This window comes from Bos grunniens, chromosome 6 (assembly GCF_055505025.1).
Source record: "Bos grunniens cultivar Pamir isolate PY7600 chromosome 6, Bosgru_T2T1.0, whole genome shotgun sequence".
NCBI lineage: Eukaryota > Metazoa > Chordata > Mammalia > Artiodactyla > Bovidae > Bos > Bos grunniens.
The window spans coordinates 12,103,071-12,124,266 of record NC_141170.1 but is presented as its reverse complement, the minus strand read 5'-3'; the positions used below and the strand labels follow the sequence as shown (position 1 = coordinate 12,124,266).

Here is a 21,196-nt window from a genome sequence, read left to right as displayed (position 1 = left end):
CTGCAGCCCACCAGGCTCCTCCATCCATAGGATTTTCCAGGCAAGAATACTGGAGTGGGTTGCCATTTCCTTCTCCAGGGATCGAACCTGGGTCTCCCACGTTGAAGGCAGATTCTTTCCAGCCTGATCCACTAGAGAATCCCTGTGAACTCCTTCAAAGCTCCCCTTATTGCTGTCCTTTGGTTGCAAAAGGGAAGCCATTGGGTTATACCCACCTCATCTCCTCTGAGCCCCGTCCCCAGGGCAAACTGCTGATTCCTCTCCAAGAAGCGGATTTTCACATTGTAGACTTTGTTCCTATAAAACACCACCAACACATAGGGCTCCGCCCTGGATTTTGCAGAGCAATCTCGGACCAAGAAGGTGCCATCCTGAAGCAAAAGGAAGAACAATGATCCTTCCAGCCCCTTCCACAATGATCTTCATAACCAGGATCCACCCTCCCAACAGGCACAGCAGTGAAGCCTGTGTGCCTGAGATCCCCAAGAAGCTTTAGTTTTTGGCAAGCCAGTTCTTTTATTTTTTTTTTAATTTTATTTTATTTTTAAACTTTACATAATTGTATTAGTTTTGCCAAATATCAAAATGAATCCATCACAGGTATACATGTGCTCCCCATCCTGAACCCTCCCTCTGGGTCATCCCAGTGCACTAGCCCCAAGCATCCAGTATTGTGCATTGAACCTGGACTGGCATCTCGTTTCATACATGATATTTTACATGTTTCAATGCCATTCTCCCAAATCTTCCCACCCTCTCCCTCTCCCACAGATTCCATAAGACTGTTCCATACATCAGCGTCACTTTTGCTGTCTCGTACACAGGGTTATTGTTATCATCTTTCTAAATTCCATATATATGCGTTAGTATACTGTATTGGTGTTTTTCCTTCTGGCTTACTTCACTCTGTATAATAGGCTCCAGTTTCATCCACCTCATTAGAACTGATTCAAATGTATTCTTTTTAATGGCTGAGTAATACTCCATTGTGTATATGTACCACAGCTTTCTTATCCATTCATCTGCTGATGGACATCTAGTTCAATTTAATTCAGTAGGTGTTTACTGAGGGTTACAATCCTAAAGGAAATCAACCCTGGATATTCATTGGAAGGACTGATGCTGAAGCTGAAGCCGCAATACTTTGGCCACCTGATGCAAACTGCTAACTCATTGGAAAAGACCCTGATGCTGGTAAAGATTGAGGGCAGGAGGAGAAGGGGGCGACAGAGGAGGAGAGGGTTGGATGGCATCATTGACTTGATGGACATGAGTTTGAGCAAACTCCAGGAGATAATGAAGGACAAGAAAGCCTGGAGTGCTGCAGTCTGTGGTGTCACAAAGAGACACGGCTGAGTGACCGAACAGCAACATGTCTAGGGGTTCTTGTTATTTTGTGAAAAGTGCACCATTCAGATCACAACACCCTCCTCTTCCAAATCTTCCAATATCCCCCGCTGTCCTCAGTGCCATGCCTACAACTATAAAATGATGTTCATGGACCAAGGTACCAGACTCTCCTGCAGTTTTATCTTGGTCACTCCTGCAGCCTCCAGCCCTGGGATGATGGTGCTGGTCAAGCTACCATTTCCCAGGGGCACCATCTTGCTTTCAGGTTCTTAGCATTTGCACAAGCCACCCCCTCTGACTTCCCTTTCCTCCCCGCTCTGGGGCTGCTTTCCGCCATCTGCCAGGGTTCATGTGTTTCCTGTTCTGTTAATGTTCAGGGTATTATTCTAGAGACAGTAGGAACACTGCAGGCTTTGAGTAGGAGAGGATTTGAGCATTGACGTTGATCCTCCTCATGGGGAGTGGCTTCAGTCACTGATGTCGAAGTGAGTGGAAAGACTTTATGAAGGAGAAATAGAAAATAGAGCATGGGATGAGGTGACAGGAAGTGCAGGGCAAAGAAGAGGAGACAAAAAACGTTCCAAGTTGATGTCTCAGAGATGGAGTGAAACTCAGAAGCTTCAGTGTCACAGAAGCCAAGGGGGGACAGCAGAGGTTTCCAAAAGAAAGCCAACAATGTGAAATGGTCTGAAGGCTGTAACTAGACAAGCTATAAATATAATATCAAATAATCAGGCACACCCTGGGGAGTAGCTCAGGATGAAGATCTGGTCATAAAAGGCTAAGAAATGGAGCAATCTTCCTGAACAGGTACACATATAAGGCTTAGTTCTGTGGTTACATCATGTCAGTTATATGAGGAAAAATACTGAAAAATCTTTAACTGTAATTTCATTGATTCTTGGATATGTAGTTATAAATATGTAGAGTAGATCTAGTTAAGTATGTATAGTACTATGCATTCTTTATGTGATAGGTATTGTATATGATAATTTATATTTGTAATTATCTCCTCTATTGACTATATTTCATTTCTATATGTTTATATATATTATATACATGCATATATAATAATGATTATAATACTCTACAATAACACTATAAATATATTAAATTTATAAATAATACTATAAAACTATAGTGATGTCATGATGATGCTGGCAGCTAAGGTTTACTGAAAACTGCTCTCAAGATGCCAAGCACTTTATACACATTTTATTTGATCCTTATATAAGGTTTGAGGAGGTATTTTATCCCCATTTTACAGGTAAGGGAATTAGGTTCTAATTATCTAAGTGGATCCCCTGACACATCACAGCTAATCAGCGGAATACCAAAAAGCCAAGGCCACATTCTTGCTATAAATACACCAATCTCCAAGTGCATAAAGTGAATTTAAGGAATTTTCTGGAACCTGTTCTGCCAAAAATATTCAGCCATAATTAAAGCCTTAAGACTCAAGCACAGAACATTGCCAAAGATTAGAAAGTGAGAAGGCCAAGACATGTGTCTGGTTTGGGGGTTTATCATTTAACACTCTGCAATGAGTTTGTCACAGTGAATTTGGGCAACCCTGTAATTTGAATTAAATTATCTTACATAAATGGGAAACATGTTTTGACAAAACTGAGACAAACCAAATAGGAAAATATGAAGTCATTCAACTGAGATTCTGTTTTCTCAATGCTTTTTGGGAAACAGGCACACAGAAAGGGAGGGAAGGGAGCCTTGAAAATGCCCAAATGTAGTGGGAAGGACATTATATGGCATGTACATTGCCCTTCTAGCACCATCCACACAAGGGGCTCCTGGAAATAGGTCTTCTAAGAGCTATTTTTCCCTTGGGAAAGGGACTCAGGGAGTGTCATAGTTGATTAGCCAAGAAGAGACAGGGTTGGAGCTGGCACGACCATGGCACCATTAGACGCAGCAGAGGTCAGCCGTGTGTGGGATTCCTCGGGGACAGGGAAGGGAGAGTCCTTGAGGCAAGCACCGCCCAGCTACCTATGAGTCCTTTGTAGTCCCTTCTAGAAAATAAAGAGCTACAGTGGCTCCCCGAGGCTGCTGGGATCTTTTGAAAACAGCACTGATCTTTAATACAGGTTCTGGCACTTTCTCCACCTTGTAATTGAAACCTTAGCCTCAGTTTCCTTATCTAGAGAATGAGATAGTTTTGCTAATTCCTAATATGTTCAAGATACTTTGTTATCAGATGTATTAATTTCCTACTATTACTATAACAAATTTGAATGAACTCAATAACACACAAATTTATTCTCTTACAGTTCTGGGGATTGAAGTCTGATATGGGACTCACTGGATTTAAATCAAGGTGCCAGCAGGGCTGTGTTCCTTCTAGAGATTCTAGGGGGAGAATGTATTTTCTTGCCTTTTCCAGCTTCTAGAAGCTGCTACCAGTGCTTGCCTTATGGCAGTCTAGGGCTGACTCTGAGCCTCCTGTCTCCCGCTTACGAGGACCCTTGTGATTATTGTCAACCTTCCCTGATAATCCAGAATAATTTCCCTATCTAAAGATTCCGAACTTAATTCCATCTGCAATTTTTTTTTTCCATATAAGGTGACAGAGACACAGATATTAGGGATTAGAAAGTGGATATATTGTGGTGGGAAGAGCATTATTCTGTTTACCCTAGCAACTTATATATACTTAGTAATTTGATAGCAATATATTATATAATTATATATAATGTGTATTAATAATTTAATTATATCAATTCTGAGAGCTAAGTTTTATTAAAATTTATTGGTGACCTGTCATTTATTCACCCATCTGCTAATTAAATAACTCATTCATTTTTGTATTTCCTCACTCAACAATGACAGTTGTATTGGTTAGCTGAGGATAAGTATTAATATTCCATTGGTCCTGAGAGCCTTCCTGTCACTTCTAAACAATCTATTCTAGTTCTCGGCACACAGTAGAGTTAGTTGCTTAACAACTATTTTCTGTTTGTGATGATGGTTATAGTAGTGATTTGATCTGATCACAGTTATCCCAAGTCCTCTCTTTTTTTGAATACCTGTAGCTTTGGAACCATTTGTTTTTTTTCCCCACACATTTCCACTTGTTTTGAAGTTGAGTCTGGTCATGTGGTTCAGTCTGGCCAATGAAATGTGAGCAGAGATGCAGCATGCTATGTTTGAGAGAATGTGTTGAAAACCAGTGTGTGATTGGTGTGAGCATACACTTAGATGGAGCCCCTAGCAGTCTGGGTCTACCCACCCAAACCTGTCTTGAGCATGAAGCTCAAGAAACAGATATAGTTCTGTTATGCCAAGCAACTGAAATCTTGGGGCTGTTTGTTACTACAGCATGATCTATCACATCCTGACTATTTGAGCATTTATCATCCCTGCTATTTCTTAAAGAGGTAAGACGTAAAAAGCCAACTGTACCTTGGGCAGACCTATAGGAAGGACGTGAATCTTGAACAAAGCAGAAGGAAAGCATCTTCCATTGCAGCCTCCGTTTCTACCCTAGCCTCCACATTTGGTCTCCAAAATAGATCCTTAGGGTTGATTTTACTATTTTCACTTAACAAATAAAGAAACCTGCATTTACAGATGTTTAGGAACTTGAGAAAGTCACACAGCTGATAAGTGCTACAACCAAGTCTCAAATCTAAAACTATTTGAAAACCCATTTTCAGTGACAACCTCCCCAGCAGTGAGAAATTACAACCCGTGACCTATGGGCAGAAAACTCTAGGATGACTACAGAATCAATGCCAACATGCCCTGGAGAAGCCATTACCTTGTTCTCCTTCATTAATGCCTCTTCCACTGCCTGGCGACTGTATTCTCCAATGTACCATTCGTTGTGCTGGACATCCTGCAGTACAGGTGAGACGGTGAATGCTTTAGGGTCAACGGGAAGGACTGTTAATTAAAGTTTACTTTTGTTCCACTAGTGCAAATCATGGGGCTTCCCAGGTGGCTCAGTGGTAAAGAACCTGCCTGCCAATCAGGAGATGCCAGCGACGTGGTTTCTATCCCTGGTTGGGAAGAGCCCCTAGAGTAGGAAATGGTAACCCACTCCAGTATTGTCTGGAAAATTCCACGGACAGAGGACAGTCGGATATGACTGAGTGATGGAACACAGTCATATCAGTGACCGATCACAGTTGAATTTATAGCAAATATGCAGTAAAAAAAATCAATGACCGATCACAGTTGAATTTATAGCAAATATGCAGTAAAAAACTGCCTATCCTTGATCTTGAAACGGACACAGACAAAGTAACAGCAGTTTAGGAATTGTAAAATTGACATAACAGATCTGTCATTGAAAGTAACCAGAAACGTTACTCCATCTACTGAGAAAGGTGTCTTGGCACCAAACTCGAAATGGATAACAAACCTTTTATCATCAATGCTTTCTGAACCTGCACCTGCTGAAGCTTATTGAGGTGAGTGTATGTTATTTTTGATCCCTACGAGGCCCTAGTCACCATAAAAATAGCAGGGGAGGGAAAGATAGGTGTAGATTGAGAGCATCTTTAAAACTTTTTTTAAATTAATTTTAAAATTTTTATTAAAAATTTTTTTTTATTCATTCATTTATTTATTTTTGGCTGCACTGGGTCTTTGTTGCTGCATGGACTTTCTCTAGTTACAGCGTGCAGAGGCTACACTCTAGTTGCAGTTTGAAAGCTTCTCATTGTGGTGGCTTCTCATTGCAGAGCATAGGCTCTAGGGCACGCTGGCTTCAGTAGCTGTGGCACATGGACTTAGCTGCCCTGTGGCATGTGGAATCCTCCCGGACCAGGGATCAAACCCATGTCTCCTGCATTGGCAGGTGAACTCTCAACCACTCTACTACCAGGGAAGTCCTGAGAGCATCTTTATGTCAATTGCCTAAACTCACCTGTGGTAGGACTGGGATTTGAACCCTGGTCTGTCTGGCTTTCTCTCTGTGCCATGGTATCATATTTATACAAATTTATTTCTTTTGATTATAAAATCCACCACATCAGAGAGAAGGTAGGGCAGTCAGGGAGATGTGCCATGGATCTGCAATTCCTTTACTGAGTTCCAAGGATAATAATATTAAATAACCCTTTCCATGAGTCCAACATCTCCAAGGCCCTCCCTCATTCTTATCCCAGTCCGTGGCCACAAGAATCCTGTAGGGCAGATGTTGTTAGGACAGTGGAGGCTCAGGAAGTCAACTTCTGTTCCATGTGGCAAGAACTAGGGCTTTGACATCAAATCTTTGGTTTTCAAAATCCCTGGTCCTCCCAGCACAAACCTGATCTTGCAATGATGGGTTCAACAAGCACATGAGCATCACTGGGAAAGGCATGGGCTAGCTTCCCCCCCAACTCTACCCCCTCACTTCTTGCCCACACCAGATCTGAGGACGGGGGCCTGGCGAGCCAGCTGTGCTCGCTCTTGTCTGGACACACATGGTTTCAGGGCTTGACATGAGCTAGCCCTGCTGCCTGGAATCTGTTTAGGCTCCTCACTCCTCCTCCTCCCTGGTTCTGCCATTGTCTTCCATCAAGCTTGGGGGCAGAGTCACCTCTTACTTGAGGCATCCTTTGGAATGAATCCCTTTACCTAGTCCCTACTGCCAGGGGCGGGGTAGGACCTGCTCCCCTCCAGCAAAGTCAGGTACCAGGTTCCAGAACAAAGGGCAGCCCAGAACCCCACTTCCCTGTGGGAGAGGGAGCTCTCTGTGCTGAGAAAGGTCTGCTGCTTCTGGGGAGCTTCTCTGCCAGCCTGGGAGCCTGGCAGGGCTCAGTCACGCTGTGCTGCTTCGACTCTGATTTTGTTAGTCGAAGCTGGAGCTACTTCTTCCCTAGTAGCTCAGTTGGTAAAGAATCTGCCTGCAATGCAGGAAACCCCAGTTCAATTCCTGGGTTGGGAAGACCCCTGGAGAAGGATAGGCTACCCACTCCAGTGTTCTTGGGCTTCCCTGGTGGCTCAGTTAGTAAAGAATCCTGCAATGTGGGAGACCTGGGTTTGATTCCTGGGTTGGGAAGATCCCCTGGAGAAGGGAATGGCTATGAGAGATTTCATAACTCTGTAGTTCTCCAGGTGTGATCGGAGTGTGAGCTGGCGTGTTTAGGTGCCGTTCAAACAGTGTGAGGCAATTCTGAATGACCTGGAGGGAGAGATGGGCCCCTTTCACTTTTCTTTCCAGCCCTCTGAATAATCCGACAGGGGTGCTTCATTTTGGTGCTTAATATCACTATGACATTTCTTTTATTTTTTAAAATATCTAGATTTTTTAAATGGATAGATTGTATTTATTTATTTTTCATGTGTCTGTTCATTTATTTTTTGGCCATGCTGCACAGCATGTGGGACCCTAGTTCACTGACCAGAGCTCAAACCTGTGCCCCCTGTACTGGAAGTGCAGAGTCTTAAACCCTGGACCATGAGGGAAATCTCTTGTTCTGGCATCCCTAATCTCTCCTTATGCTGAGGTCCATTAGTGAGTGGTGGCATCCGACTATAATATAATAGCCTTGTTTTGTTTGAGCTAAAATGAATTTTTTTTAAAGCTGTGATAAAACCATGTGTGTGTGCTCAGTTGCTTCTGACTCTTTGTGACTCCTGGACAGAGGAGCCTGGTGGGCTACAGTCCATGGGATCTCATGGGCAAGAATACTGGAGTGAGTTGTCGCTTCCTACTTCAGGAGATCTTCCCGTCTCAGGGATGGAACCCAAATCCCTTGCATCTCCTGCACTGGGAAGTAGATTCTTTACCACTGTGCCACCTGGGAAGCCCCTATACACAACATATGATTTACCATGTAACCACTTTCAAGTGTACAATGACTTTGAGCACATTCATATGGCTTTGCAGCCATCACACTATTCCGCTCCAAAACATTTTCATCATACCAAACTGAAACACTCTACACGTTCAACAATAACTCCGCTGGTAACCACCATTCTGCTTTCTGGCTCTATGAATTTACTTATTCTATAAGTAGACTCTATACTGGTCTTTTTGTGTCTGGCTTATTTCACTTAGTGTTATGTTTTTAAGGTTCATCTATTTTGTAACACATCAGGATTTCATTCCTTTTTACAACTGAATAATGTTACTATATTTCATTTATCCATTTATTTGTTAATAAACATTTGGGCTCTTTATACTTCACAGCTATTATAAATAATGCTGCTGTCAACATGAGTGTACAAAAGTTTGTTCAAGTCCCTGCTTTCATTTCTTTGGGTGTATACCTAGAAGTAGAATGCCATGGTTAGTTTTAAGATTACTTTCTATGTATGTATGTAATACTGGTTTAATAGAGCAGTGATGTAAAATGAAAAAAAAAGTTAAAAGATATTACTAAGTATAACATTATTATAGATAATATACAGATAGGCCACAGATCATAAACATGCATTCAGATAGTTGAAATCAGGAAAGTCCTGGTTTAGTGCAAGCCTTTCCCATGCCTGAAGAATCCAGGTTCTTGGAGGGGTGTGATTTTTGGATAGATACCTAGGTAGGACTCTGGGATTCCAGTGCTTATGAAGATGATGAAAAGGAAGCCAGGTATGTAAGACGGGGCAATAGAAGAGCCATGCACAAACATTTCTATGCTCATACCACGTGCAAACTATGTGCAAAGTCAAACTTAAGAGTATGAGACTTCTTTTAGACTTAAGGTAAAAATTAACACTAAGTATAAGGACAACCAATGGCACTTGGAACGTTGCAGGAATATGAGCAATTGTTCCAGTAGTCACGTGTGGATGTGAGAATTGGACTGTGAAGAAGGCTGAGCACCGAAGAATTGATGCTTTTAAGTGGAGTGTTGGAGAAGACTCTTGAGAGTCCCTTGGACAGCAAGCAGATCAAACCAGTCCATCCTAAAGGAGATCAGTCCTGAATATTCATTGGAAGGACAGATGTGGAAGCTGAAATTCCAATACTTTGGCCACCTGATGCGAAGAACAGACTCTTTAGAAAAGACTTTGATGCTGGGAAAGATCTTCAATCTTCCCCAGGAAGATTGGTCCCCAGGAGAAGGGGACGACAGGAGATGAGATGGGTGGATGGCATCACCGATTCGATGGACATGAGTCTGAGCAATCTCCGGGAGCTGGTGATGGACAGGGAAGCCTGGCGTGCTGCAGTCCATGAGGTCACAAATAGTAGGACATGACTGAGCGACTGAACTGAACTGACTAGAGATATCCTATGTGCTCTGCTCCTGCTTAAAATCTTTTGCAAGCTCTGTAGCAGAACTCTTAGCCTATAAGGCTATGGAATGGAGACCCAGAAGGAACATGTCCTTCTGTGCCATATCATGAAAGACTTTAAATTAATGTTGCAACGTGATGGAGGGAAGAGGGTAGAAACTAAAGAAAGTTTTATTCCCCCATATATGTGAGTATAAGTGCAGCACGGCCTGAGAAGAACTGGTTGTGGGAATGGAGAATATTTTAGAAAGAAAGCAGGAAATAGATGAAGGACAAGCAAGAATCCATCTACTATTACCTCTGTTTGCATCTCTGCCCCTTTTTACATCTCCCCTGGGGCAGAGACCATAACTTCTAGCACGTTGTCTGGTATAGAGTAAGTGCTCAGTAAATGCTTGCTGAATGGTTCAAATGAAATGAGCATACAACTTGTGAATCTTTTGTTGGAGAAACAATTGCAATATGTAAATCTTCATCAATTGTAAAACTACTGAACAAGCAATACACATACAACACAGTTCTAAATATCTCTATTTTTTGGATTAACTTTTAAAAAGCACTTTTAGAATATGGAAATATACAAATTGCAAATTTTAGTGAAATGGAAAGATGCAATGTTATACAGTGAAATATTTTTTAAAATATTAACCTCCAATAATATATAGCCAGAAGGGGGAAATCTCAGCGCCAATCGTAATGATCTCCTTTTTAGGCATTGTTCAAGAAAGCTCTCTTTAGGTGCTGTGTGTGCATGGTCAGTTAGTTCAGTCGTGTCTGACTCTTTGTGATCCCATGGACTGTAGCCCACCAGGACCCTCTGTCCATGGGATTCTCCAGGCAAGAATACTGGAGAGGGTTGCCATTCCATTCTCCAGGGGATCTTCCCAACCCAGAGATTGAATCTGCATCTCCTGCATTGCAGGTGGATTCTTTACTGCTGAGCCACGAGGGAAGCCCCTATTTAGGTGCTAAGGTCATCTAGAAAAGTACCATAGGAAGTGTCTGTTTTACCTTGCCATCAGACCTTCTGAGGAAAGGTTTCTTCCTGCTCGTGATTTTATGAAGTAGTGGATTTTCCTGAGGGCCAGAGCCGGCTGGAGACTGACATCTCTGAGGAGCATAGGATGGCATGCTTTCTTTATGATCTGGGAAAAGTAAATTCACATTTAAATATGACTATGATGGAACCCATCACTCCCTCCGGTGTTTATGGCAACTTAGTCTCTACCACCATCATCTCACTCTTGAGAGCAGTCTCCTCAGGACTGTTCTCTTGTTTCAGATTTTGTCCCTGTCTCCCTAGGGCATCTGGAGTCACCTTCAAAAAATGTAATTCTGACTTTACTATACACGTGGTACACATCCTTCCATGATGATCTGGAAGAAAATCCAAATATTTAAACTTCTGTCAATAAGGTCCTGTATAATCTTCCTCTTCTTATTTCTTCATCCATCCTCTACTGTCCATGCTGTCCTGGCTGTAATGAACTTTGCTTAGTTTCTTAAACAAGCCAAGCTTGTTTCCAACTCAGAAAACACCATTTATTTTAAAATGCAAAAGAATAACTTTTTGTTTTAATGGATCATCTTTTATAACCTGAAATAATGACTAATAGACAAATTATGGTTACTCAGACTTGGGCACTTGGCAGATGCTTTACTAAAAATGAACAAAGTAAGCCTGTCACTTCATGGAAAACAACTGGCAGTATTTGTGGCCAAGTTTAAAATTAGACTTTTCAAGGGCAAACTGGAGTTTGGAAAAACTTGTATCTGCCACAGTGACTTAATAGCATATCCACAGTTGGACTTTTCTGATGAGATTGGAGGCATTACTTACAAATGTGATTAAAAAAAATATTATATAATAAAATATGTTAATGTGAGAAAGATCTGCTCACGTTTGTGAATCATTGTTTTCCAAGTGACTAATATATGATGCTACAAAATCATGTCTGGGTAAGAGTCTTTAAAAGGGAAGATAGACCAATGGATTTCATAGTAACAGAATACAAAAAATTCATTGAAAGGATTTTGATTTCACATGGCACCTAAGCTTTAAGATACTACTACTTTGTCAAGTTTTGATGTGGTGTATTCTCTAATTCAATAAAAATAACATATTTTCACTGTGTCATTCCAGTAAACCTAATAGAAATGAATTTCAAGAAATTAAGGTCACAAGGCAATATTAATAACCTCAGATATGCAGATGACACCACACTTATGGCCGAAAGTGAAGAAGAACTGAAGAGCCTCTTGATGAAAATGAAAGAGGAGAGTGAAAAAGTTGGCTTAAAACTCAGCATTCAGAAAACTAAGATCATGGCATCTGGTTCCATCACTTCATGGGAAATAGATGGGGAAACAGTGGAGACAGTGACAGACTTTATTTTGGGGGACTCCAAAATCATTGCAAATTGTGACTGCAGCCATGAAATTAAAAGATGCTTGCTCCTTGGAAGAAAAGTTATGACCAACCTAGACAGCATATTAAAAAGCAGAGACATTACTTTGCCAACAAAGGACTGTCTAGTCAAGGCTATGGTTTTTCCAGTGTTCATGTATGGATGTGAGAGTTGAACTATAAAGAAAGCTGAGTGCCAAAGAATTGATGCTTTTGAACTGTGGTGTTGGAGAAAATTCTTGAGAGTCCCTTGGAGAGCAAGGAGATCCAACCAGTCCATCCTAAAGGAAATCAATCCTGAGTGTTCATTGGAAGGACTGATGTTGAAGCAGAAACTCCAATACTTTGGCCACCTGATGTGAAGAGCTGACTCATTTGAAAAGACCCTGATGCTGGGAAAGATTGAAAGCAGGAGAAGGGGATGACAGAGGATGAGATGGTTGGCTGGCATCACTGACTCAATGGACATGAGTTTGAGTAAGCCCCAGGAGTTGGTGATGGACAGGGAGGCCTGGTGTGCTGCGATTCATGGGGTCACAAAGAGTCGGACATGACTGAGCGACTGAACTGAACTGACTGAGGGTCACAAGGAAGAAGTCAGTTGTTAGAAGGAATGCTTAACAAAGATATTTATAAATATGTTAGTAATTTTAAGCAAGAATTAACTGTATAAAAATGACAAATCATTGAGAGCATGAAAACAGCATCATAATAAAATTCTGGACAATGATAACATATAAAATGGAAAAGGAGTTATTAATGTGAAGGCAGAATTATAAGTTATTTAGTCTTAATTCAGTCTAGAGAACATAAAAGTTATAATTCTGGTCAGTAGCTTAATAAGAACTTTGAAAGAATGGAATACTTTTCACACACTATGTTTTTTAAGGCAAGGTGCTAAATAAAACATTAGCAAACATTTATATGCCAGTTACCATAACCTTTAAGTTATATGTGTATTTATTCTGTTTCTTTTTTGTCATCAAAATGCCAGATTTGTCTGTAAGTTTACTAAGAAGAGCAGAGTACTCCTGAAACACTGAAAGGTCCATTTTGAGGATTCCAAGGATTGTGACTTTTAATGTGGAGTCTGAGAATATAGGGAATACATGTGTCAAATGTTTGTTGTAGAAAAGCATTTGGTCACTTAAAGCTTAAATTACATTGATCATGGTAAGTTAATTTCACTCACCAACTTACAACTACAAATAGGAATAATGATAAAGACATCTGTCTTTTCCAATTTTATTTTATAAGGCTAAAACTCTACTTTCAGACGCACTGCAGAATCCACCATCAGAACAAAAGCACCTTATGTTTTCTGTATTGTTGAAAAGAGGATATGAACTTCAGAGTTTTAAAATTCGAGCATGCTATTTGTTTATTTAGCTAAATACTGAAGGTAAGCAAGAATAGAATTTGAATGTATATATAACTTTCTAGAAAGAGAAAAGGGAATAAAAAAGAGATGAATTCAAGATATGGCAGGAAAAAACCCAAAAATCAATAAAAAGGGCAAGTAGGAGGCACAACATAATATAAAAATTGATTAAAAAATTAGTAATTACAATAAATATCAATGGTTTAAATTTTACATTTAAAAACCAGATGCTTATTGGTTTAAAAAATCCAGTTCTGTGCTAATTACGTATCTGAAATATGACACAGAGAGATCATTAATGAAAGAAAGCAGAACCAAGCAAATCCTAACCAAGAGAGAGCTAAAAGAGCTATGGAAATATTTTAAAAAATGACTTTACCAATAGTATTTTAAATTTTAATGCAGCAGTACAAGAAGACGTATTATTTAAATAGCCATAACTATCTTTTCAACATGGATCGAAACAGTGAGAACGTTCTTGAGGGAAGAAAATAACTGTTATCAGCATTTCCTATCATTTTGTGTAGCATACATGTGTTCAGTGATTATGAATTTTTCATGATATTGTGGCAACTGATTTATTGTATTTCAACTCTGAGGGCCTTGCTTGAATATTTAAGAATCCTACTTGAAAAAGAGCATTCCGAAACAGCTCTGTGCATCTGTTGTCTATTCAGAGAATGAGTTAAACAAAACAAACAAAACAGCTTTGCCATGTAATTTCACCAGAAGTCCTGGATGGATCTTTGCTTAATAAATGAGTGAAATTCCCAGTATGTAGTTCCACTACAAGAATTTAGTTGACTTTGTTCTAAAGTAATGGTGGTAATCTTCGGAAAGTTTTACATAAAACACTGCATTTGAGTTTTATAATCCCAGGAAATAGGACTCTCCTACCTGGAGAATGGAGAGTCACATTAATAAACAGATTGAGGACTCCTCTGATGGTCCAGTGGCTAAGACTCTGGTCCCAATACAGGAGACCAGGGTTCGATCCCTGGTCAGGAAACTATGTGCTGCAACTAAGAGTTCAGTGTGTGTGTGTGTGTGTGTGTGTGTGTGTGCATGCGCTCAGTCATGTCCAACTCTCCTCTCTAGGACCCATGGACTGTAGCCTGCCAGGCTCCTCTGTTTATGAGATTTCCCAGGCAAGAATACTGGAGTGGGTTGCCATTTCCTTCTCTAGGGGATCTTCCTGACCCAGGGATCAAACCCAAGTCTCCTGTGTCCCCTGCAAGAGTTCCCATGCCCCTACTAAAGATCCTGCCTGCCACAAGAAGACTGAAGATCCTGTGTGCCACAGCTAAGACCACAACGATTTTAGCAACCAAATAAATAAGTAAATATATATATATATATATATATTTAATAAAGAGATTGACACAGTAAATGGAAGAACATTGGTGATAATATGTGTAGGTGGTCAAGAAAATTAGGATAGTCTAATGAAAATGGTATGGATAAAACATAGTTATCATACTGATATCAATAATTACTAATATTTAAAAGCTGATATCAATAGAACCATACTGATATCAACACTGGTGGAACCATATTGATATGAATAATTACTAATATTTAAAAATGCTTATGTATATAAATCTCTTAGCACAGAGCCTGATTCATACTAGTCACTCAGTGAATGCTACTACTAATGTTACAGTGTTAATAAAGAAACAGCTCTAGAGCTTTTCTTGAAACTTATAATAAAACCATTTTATTTTAAGCAGCTCTCCATACCTATTTATTAGCAAATTTTAACTTTCAGTTCAGTTCAGTCGCTCAGTCATGTCCGACTCTTTGCAACCCCATGAACCGCAGCACGCCAGGCCTCCCTGTCCATCACCAACTCCTGGAGTTTACCAAACTCATGTCCATTGAGTCAGTGATGCCATCTAACCATGTCATCCTCTGTCATCCCCTTCTCCTGCCTTCAATCTTTCCCAACATCAGGGTCTTTTCAAATGAGTCAGCTCTTCACATCAGGTGGCCAAAGTATTGGAGTTTCAGCTTAAACATCAGTCCTTTCAATGAACACCCAGGACTGATGTCCTTTAGGATGGACTGGTTGGATCTCCTTGCAGTCCAAGGGACTCTCAAGAGTCTTCTCCAACACCACAGTTCAAAAGCATCAATTCTTCTGCACTCAGCTTTTTCTATAGTCCAACTCTCACATCCATACATGACTACTGGAAAAACCATAGCCTTGACTAGACGGACATCTGTTGACAAAGTAATGTCTCTATTTTAACTTTACTCCATATAAAATTTAACAAAAAATTTCTAAGAAAAGAGTCATATAGACAAAAAATTTTATAAAATGCACATAGAAGAAATTAGTGGACAAAAACTGAAATGAAGAAAAGAAATCACCCAACATCTCAAAAGTGAATATTTTTCCCGAACTTTCTGGTTTCTCTTCCAATATATCAAGATAATTTTCTTTATTGTCCGGAGATCCATCTACTTAGGCTCCCAGTAGTTTAGCTTGAATTTATTTATCAGAAAATTGAGAAAAACTTATTTATTAACTAGTAACTGAACAGTCAAGAATAACTGTAAATGGGCATATGGTAGAATTGACATATATACACTACCATGTATCAAATAGATAGCCAATGGGAAGCTGCTGTACAGCACAGGGAGCTCAGCTCGGTGCTCTGTGGTGATCTAGAGGAGTGGGATAGCGGGGTGGAGGGGAAGCCCAGGAGGGAGGGGATGTATGTATACATATAGCTGATCCACATTGTTGTATAGCAGAAAGTAACAATGTTGTAAACCAATTATACTCCTTAAAACTAAATAAATAAAATAAAGGACCATCCTTAAAAAGAAGTATAACTGTATATTTTCAAAGTCTTTTCTCATTTGTTATATTGGGATGATGATACCTACCTTGATGGAGAAGTAGGTTTCAGTCTTCTACATGTGGAACACTGTCTCCCTCACCTGAGACATCCAACTTAAAACTAGCAAACTTTAGAGAGCCCACTAGACTCAGAGCTCTACGCGTGCCTGGATTGTGTATTGTTTTCTGTGCACCTAATTTCTGCCAAGCACTGGTGACCCAAGGGTGTATTTTTACCCCAGAAAGAATCACTGAACAAATTGATGGAAAAGTTCAAGCACTGGTCAGTTAAAGGATGAGGCTGTTTCTATTCTGTATTCTTAAGGCCCAGCCCAATTTGGGGCATAAACCACGTGCATGGTGGATATTTGTTGCCCAAAAGAGGAATTAATGGTGTTTGAAGGCATTGGAGACAAAAACATTTCCCTGTCCATCCCAGGATGTTTCTTTATGCAAACCTGTTTCTTCTCAGATGAGTAGAGAACAGTCTACATGACCCCAGTATGAATGATACACTCCCAGTCAGAGGATGCTTGACTGGACTCATGTCTTTGAAGGCTTTCCACTTCACTAACACCACTTTTCCATTCTTCAGCTGCTCTTTATTTCTTTATGTGTTCAAGATTTTGTCTTTCAAGTCAAGACTCTGGATTCCTCTTTAATCTATGATTCTGCTTCTCCATCTCTGTGATAATTCCAGTTTCAAAACCCCCATCTGTAAAGGCTTTCCTGGCCCATTCAGCCCCTGGACCTTCCACCTGGATCTTACAGGTCTTTATTTTCATACACCAAGATCTGGCCTCCAAGACTGCTGTTTCTGTCATTCAATTTCTAGGAATTGAGCCATGTGGCCACCCTCCTTTAGAAAAGGAGTCCTCTCTTGGGAAACTCTTATTAGGGATGCGTACATCTGGGGATATGAGTTTTCTATATTGGTTTCCCCATGTAAGGTCCAGATGGTGCAGGGCAAAGAGAAATAAGGACATGATGGAGGCTATGGGGGAATCTCTTGGTCTCACTGGATCAGTTAGGGAGAGAATCACTGGAGAAGAAAAGGAAATGCAAAAAAGAAAGAAGGATATTAAAATGTGTCAGTTGCCTACAATGTGCTAAGCAGAGGGCTGTGTGTGTGTGTGTGTGTGCATATGTGTGTGTGCGTGTGTGTGTGTGTGTGTGTATTAACCCTGTTAGTTAATAGTATTTGAATTTTCAAAGAGGCAGAAGTGGGACCCTGTGAGTTAATATCATTATTTTAATTTTATGGATGGAGGAGTGTGAAGCTCAAAGAGGCAGAAGTGGGATCAAGGTCAGCAGAGCCCTCAGTCTTTCCACTCTATCCCATGGAGTCCAGCCACCATTCTGTGGCTCAGCAGGGAAAGATTGAAAGATTAGGCCTGAACACAGAATCTCTATGGCATAGGGAGTGAAGAAAGAAAGACAAAAGAACATGACATATCTAGTTTGGGCCAAATAATACTAACAATACCCAAACCCATCACCAAGAGTAATATAACACTATATTTATAGGCTACTTTTGACATCTCCATGGACATGGTATCCTTCTGATTTTTATCTTTTCAAGGAATTAGTAATAGAGGTTGGTTTTTATTTTCTCTATTTCACAGATTCTTTTTAAGATAAATATATTTTGCAACCAGTGGAATGACAAAAACTAAAAGTTTGTCAAGGAACAAATGTTGGAGAGGATAGGAAACAATGGGCTCTCATAAGCTGTTGTTCAAACAAAGTGATATGTCTAATTTGGAAAACACATCTAGGGTTGGGCTTCCCTGATGGTTCAGTGGTAAAGAATCCTCCTGCAATGCAGGAGATATCGTTCGATCCCTGGGTCAGGAAGATCCCCTGGAGAAGAAAGTGGAAAGCCACTCCAGTGTTCTTACTTGAGAAATCCCTGGTGGGCTATAGCCCATAGGATCGCAAGAGTTGGAGATGACTTAGCAACTAAGCTACCAGAATGTAGTGTCACTGAAGAGAGGAATATTCTAAGACGTAGCCATTTCCCTCTTAAAAAGAGAACTTATCCTATTATGTACTTGGAAAAATAGGTACATATTACATACAAGGGAAGACATCTACAATATTGCTTACAACTAATGTCCATAAGAGGAAGAAACTAGAAACCACCTAAGTTATCATATTTAATTGAGGATAAAATTTATGTGATATTAACACAATACAACGCCACCTATCAATGAAAACCAGAGAATTAACACCTATATGCATCAGCTGAGGGACTCTTAGTTTCACAAAAGCTAATTCATGGTGCAGGAATATCAATAATGTCATGACTTACCCGCTTATTTTATAATTCTTAAGTAAAGTGTTCTTACCTCGGTTTTGCACAGTCGGGTTGCGTGTCATGAATGAAGAGCTAAAGGAAATATTACAATTGAAAGAATGTTAGTACTTTCTACTTTAGCTGGGTCAGTACTCATGGTCTAAGTCATATTTACAGAGCACTTTAGAGTTTACTGGATGAGTTAGAAGAATCATCTGTTTTGTAAGGTGTAGGAGGCTGGTTCCTTCCTTTCTCAAGACAGACTGACATTAGATGTGGAACAAATTGACTGACTCACATGTGTTCTTTCCATGTCACTTCAATGAGCATGCATCGTAATCCTTTACTTTTGGAAGCCATGACTTCAGACTTGCCTCGTAGATACAGTCACTGGAGAAGACACTACAGCTCCTACTCTGTAGTATTAATTGCTTACTAATTCAGGGTGAGTCGTGCATAGCAAGGAAGAAAGGCATAGAAATTATTTCATTTTCTCTTAAAATGTGAGCTAGGTAAGAAAACTGTGTGTAAAGGAAGGAAATCCATAAAGAAAAAAAGGATTATAAAAATATAATAAAGACAATGAAATAATATGCGTTTCTAAACACAGTAACAATGTTACCAAGACTGTTTATCAACAGCTTTAGTTTAGCACTTAATGTTTAGCTTTGGGTGACAGAGCTAATCTTCTGATTCATTTTGTATTGTGGTCAGCATCATCATTATAAACTCTAGGTGTTGCTGAAGTTAAATCTAGTTACTTGGAGCATGCTCTATGCTACGATCATGCAATTGAACAAAGGCTCTGGGTTAATTCAGCGAAATTCATCCCTTTACCAGCAGCAATGAAATCAACTGAATACATATATGGTTTTTGTTATTTCCATGGAAGCCTGGAGTCTTACGACTTGCTTCGCAAACAGAAATGCCATTGGATCACTGAACTGCCACATTGTGCTGTCATCACTAGTCAGGCTTCTTTTGCTATCTAAGCCTTCGATTCACCATTAAGTTTGTTATATTTCCCTAGACATTTTGTTAAATGTCTAGGGAAAAAATCATAGAGGGCTTCCCCGATTCTTATCCAGGCAGTGGATAAGAATCTGCCTGTCAATGCTGGGGACACTGATTCCATCTCTGGTCCAAGAAGATTCTACATGCCTCAGAGCAACTAAAGCCCGTGCACTGGAACTATTGAGCCTGTGCTCTGGAGCCTGGGCATCGCAACTACTGAAGCCTGCATGCCTAGAGCCCACGCCCCACAACAAGAGAAGCCACTGCAGTGAGAAGTCCATGCAGCACAACGAAGAGTAGCCTCCGCTCACGGCAACTAGACAAAGCCCACACACAGCAACAGAGATCCAGTGCAATCAAAAATATATAGAACTATTGGCTTCCCTGGTGGCTCAGTGGTCAAGAATCTTCCTGCCGATGCAGGAGACACAGGTTTGATCCCTGGGTCGGGAAGATCCTCTGAAGAAGGAAATGGCAACCCACTCCAGTATTCTTGCCTGGGAAATCTGATAAACAGAAGAGCCTGGCGGGCTACAGTCCATGGGGTTGCAAAAATGCTGGACTGGACTCAGCAACTGTATATACTATATTAATTTAAAAATCTTCAATAGCAAAATTTCACTGCCCTAATTTTTCAAGATTTTTAGAAAATGTTGAAAAAAGAGTAAAATCCTCTGAAGATATTCTAGGTTTCAAGTACAAAGTTTATAAAAATAAAAAAAAAACACTTGAACTAAAACAGAAATGATAATTCTTTCATTTTATAAACACCAATTGAGTGCTTACTAAGTACATTGTATGTTTTGGGAGATATCGAAGGAATAAGACATGGCTTCTGCCCTGAAGCAGCTTAGTTTTTGAAAGGAAGACATAATTATACCACGATCACAATATGGGGTAAACAGCACCATAGAGGTGAGCACAGAACAAGAGTGTCACTTAATCTAGACAAAATTGGTTTGGTTCTCAAGTTGTCCTGGGGGCTAGGGAAATGGACAGATTCAAGACGTGTTATGAGTTGAGATTTGAGAATTTAGGGGGCTGTTAATAAACAGGATGGGAAGAGTGAAGATGGGGAAGAGAGTATATGATTTATTGAGGTGAGAAAGGTTGTAAGAGGGTAGAGTGGGTCTGGAAATGAAAGTATAAATCAGGAGTTCAGTTTCCAACATTGAGTTTGAGACATGTGTCACTGATTCAAGGAAAACTGCTCATTGGGTAACTGGACGTGGGTCTGGGGCTAAAAAGGGTGATTGGGCAGAAGACAGAGATTTAGTAATGATCAATATAGAGTTGACATTTGACACCATGAGGATGGATTAACTGCCTATACTCTTACCAAGAGGAAAAAGGTCCTCAGAAAGATCTGAGGAATACCAATATTTAGAGGTCAGTTTGGGAAAAAGGAGACTTAGAAGATGCAGTCAGTTAAGAGAGAAAGAAAAATCAGGAGTGAGTAAGTGAATGAAAGTCACTCAAGCATGTCCGACTCTTGGAACCCCATGGACTGTAGCCCGCCAGACTCCTCTGTCCATGGGATTCAAAGAATACTTGAGTGGGTTGCCATTTCCTTCTCCAGGGGATCTTCCCTACCCAGGAATTGAACCCAAGTCTCCAAATTGCAGGCAGATTCTTTACCAAGCTATGAGGGAAGCCCCTCAAATCAGGAGATGTTGTTCACACAAACACACAGAAGAAGCCAAGCCA

At 40.3% G+C, this 21,196-nt stretch overlaps 1 protein-coding gene across 1 annotated transcript in view; it reads right to left on the bottom strand.

The window, feature by feature from the left end:
- The window catches only part of CLNK (cytokine dependent hematopoietic cell linker), a 209,011-nt gene that overhangs the window by 13,367 nt on the left and 174,448 nt on the right, over window positions 1–21,196 (bottom strand). The window contains exons 15-18 of the mRNA XM_086407495.1: window positions 18,528–18,568; window positions 10,552–10,685; window positions 5,126–5,203; window positions 216–371 (exon numbers count right to left, since the gene is read on the bottom strand). Coding sequence (XP_086263621.1) covers window positions 216–371; window positions 5,126–5,203; window positions 10,552–10,685; window positions 18,528–18,568 — 409 coding nt within the window. The remainder of the gene's footprint in view (window positions 1–215; window positions 372–5,125; window positions 5,204–10,551; window positions 10,686–18,527; window positions 18,569–21,196) is intronic.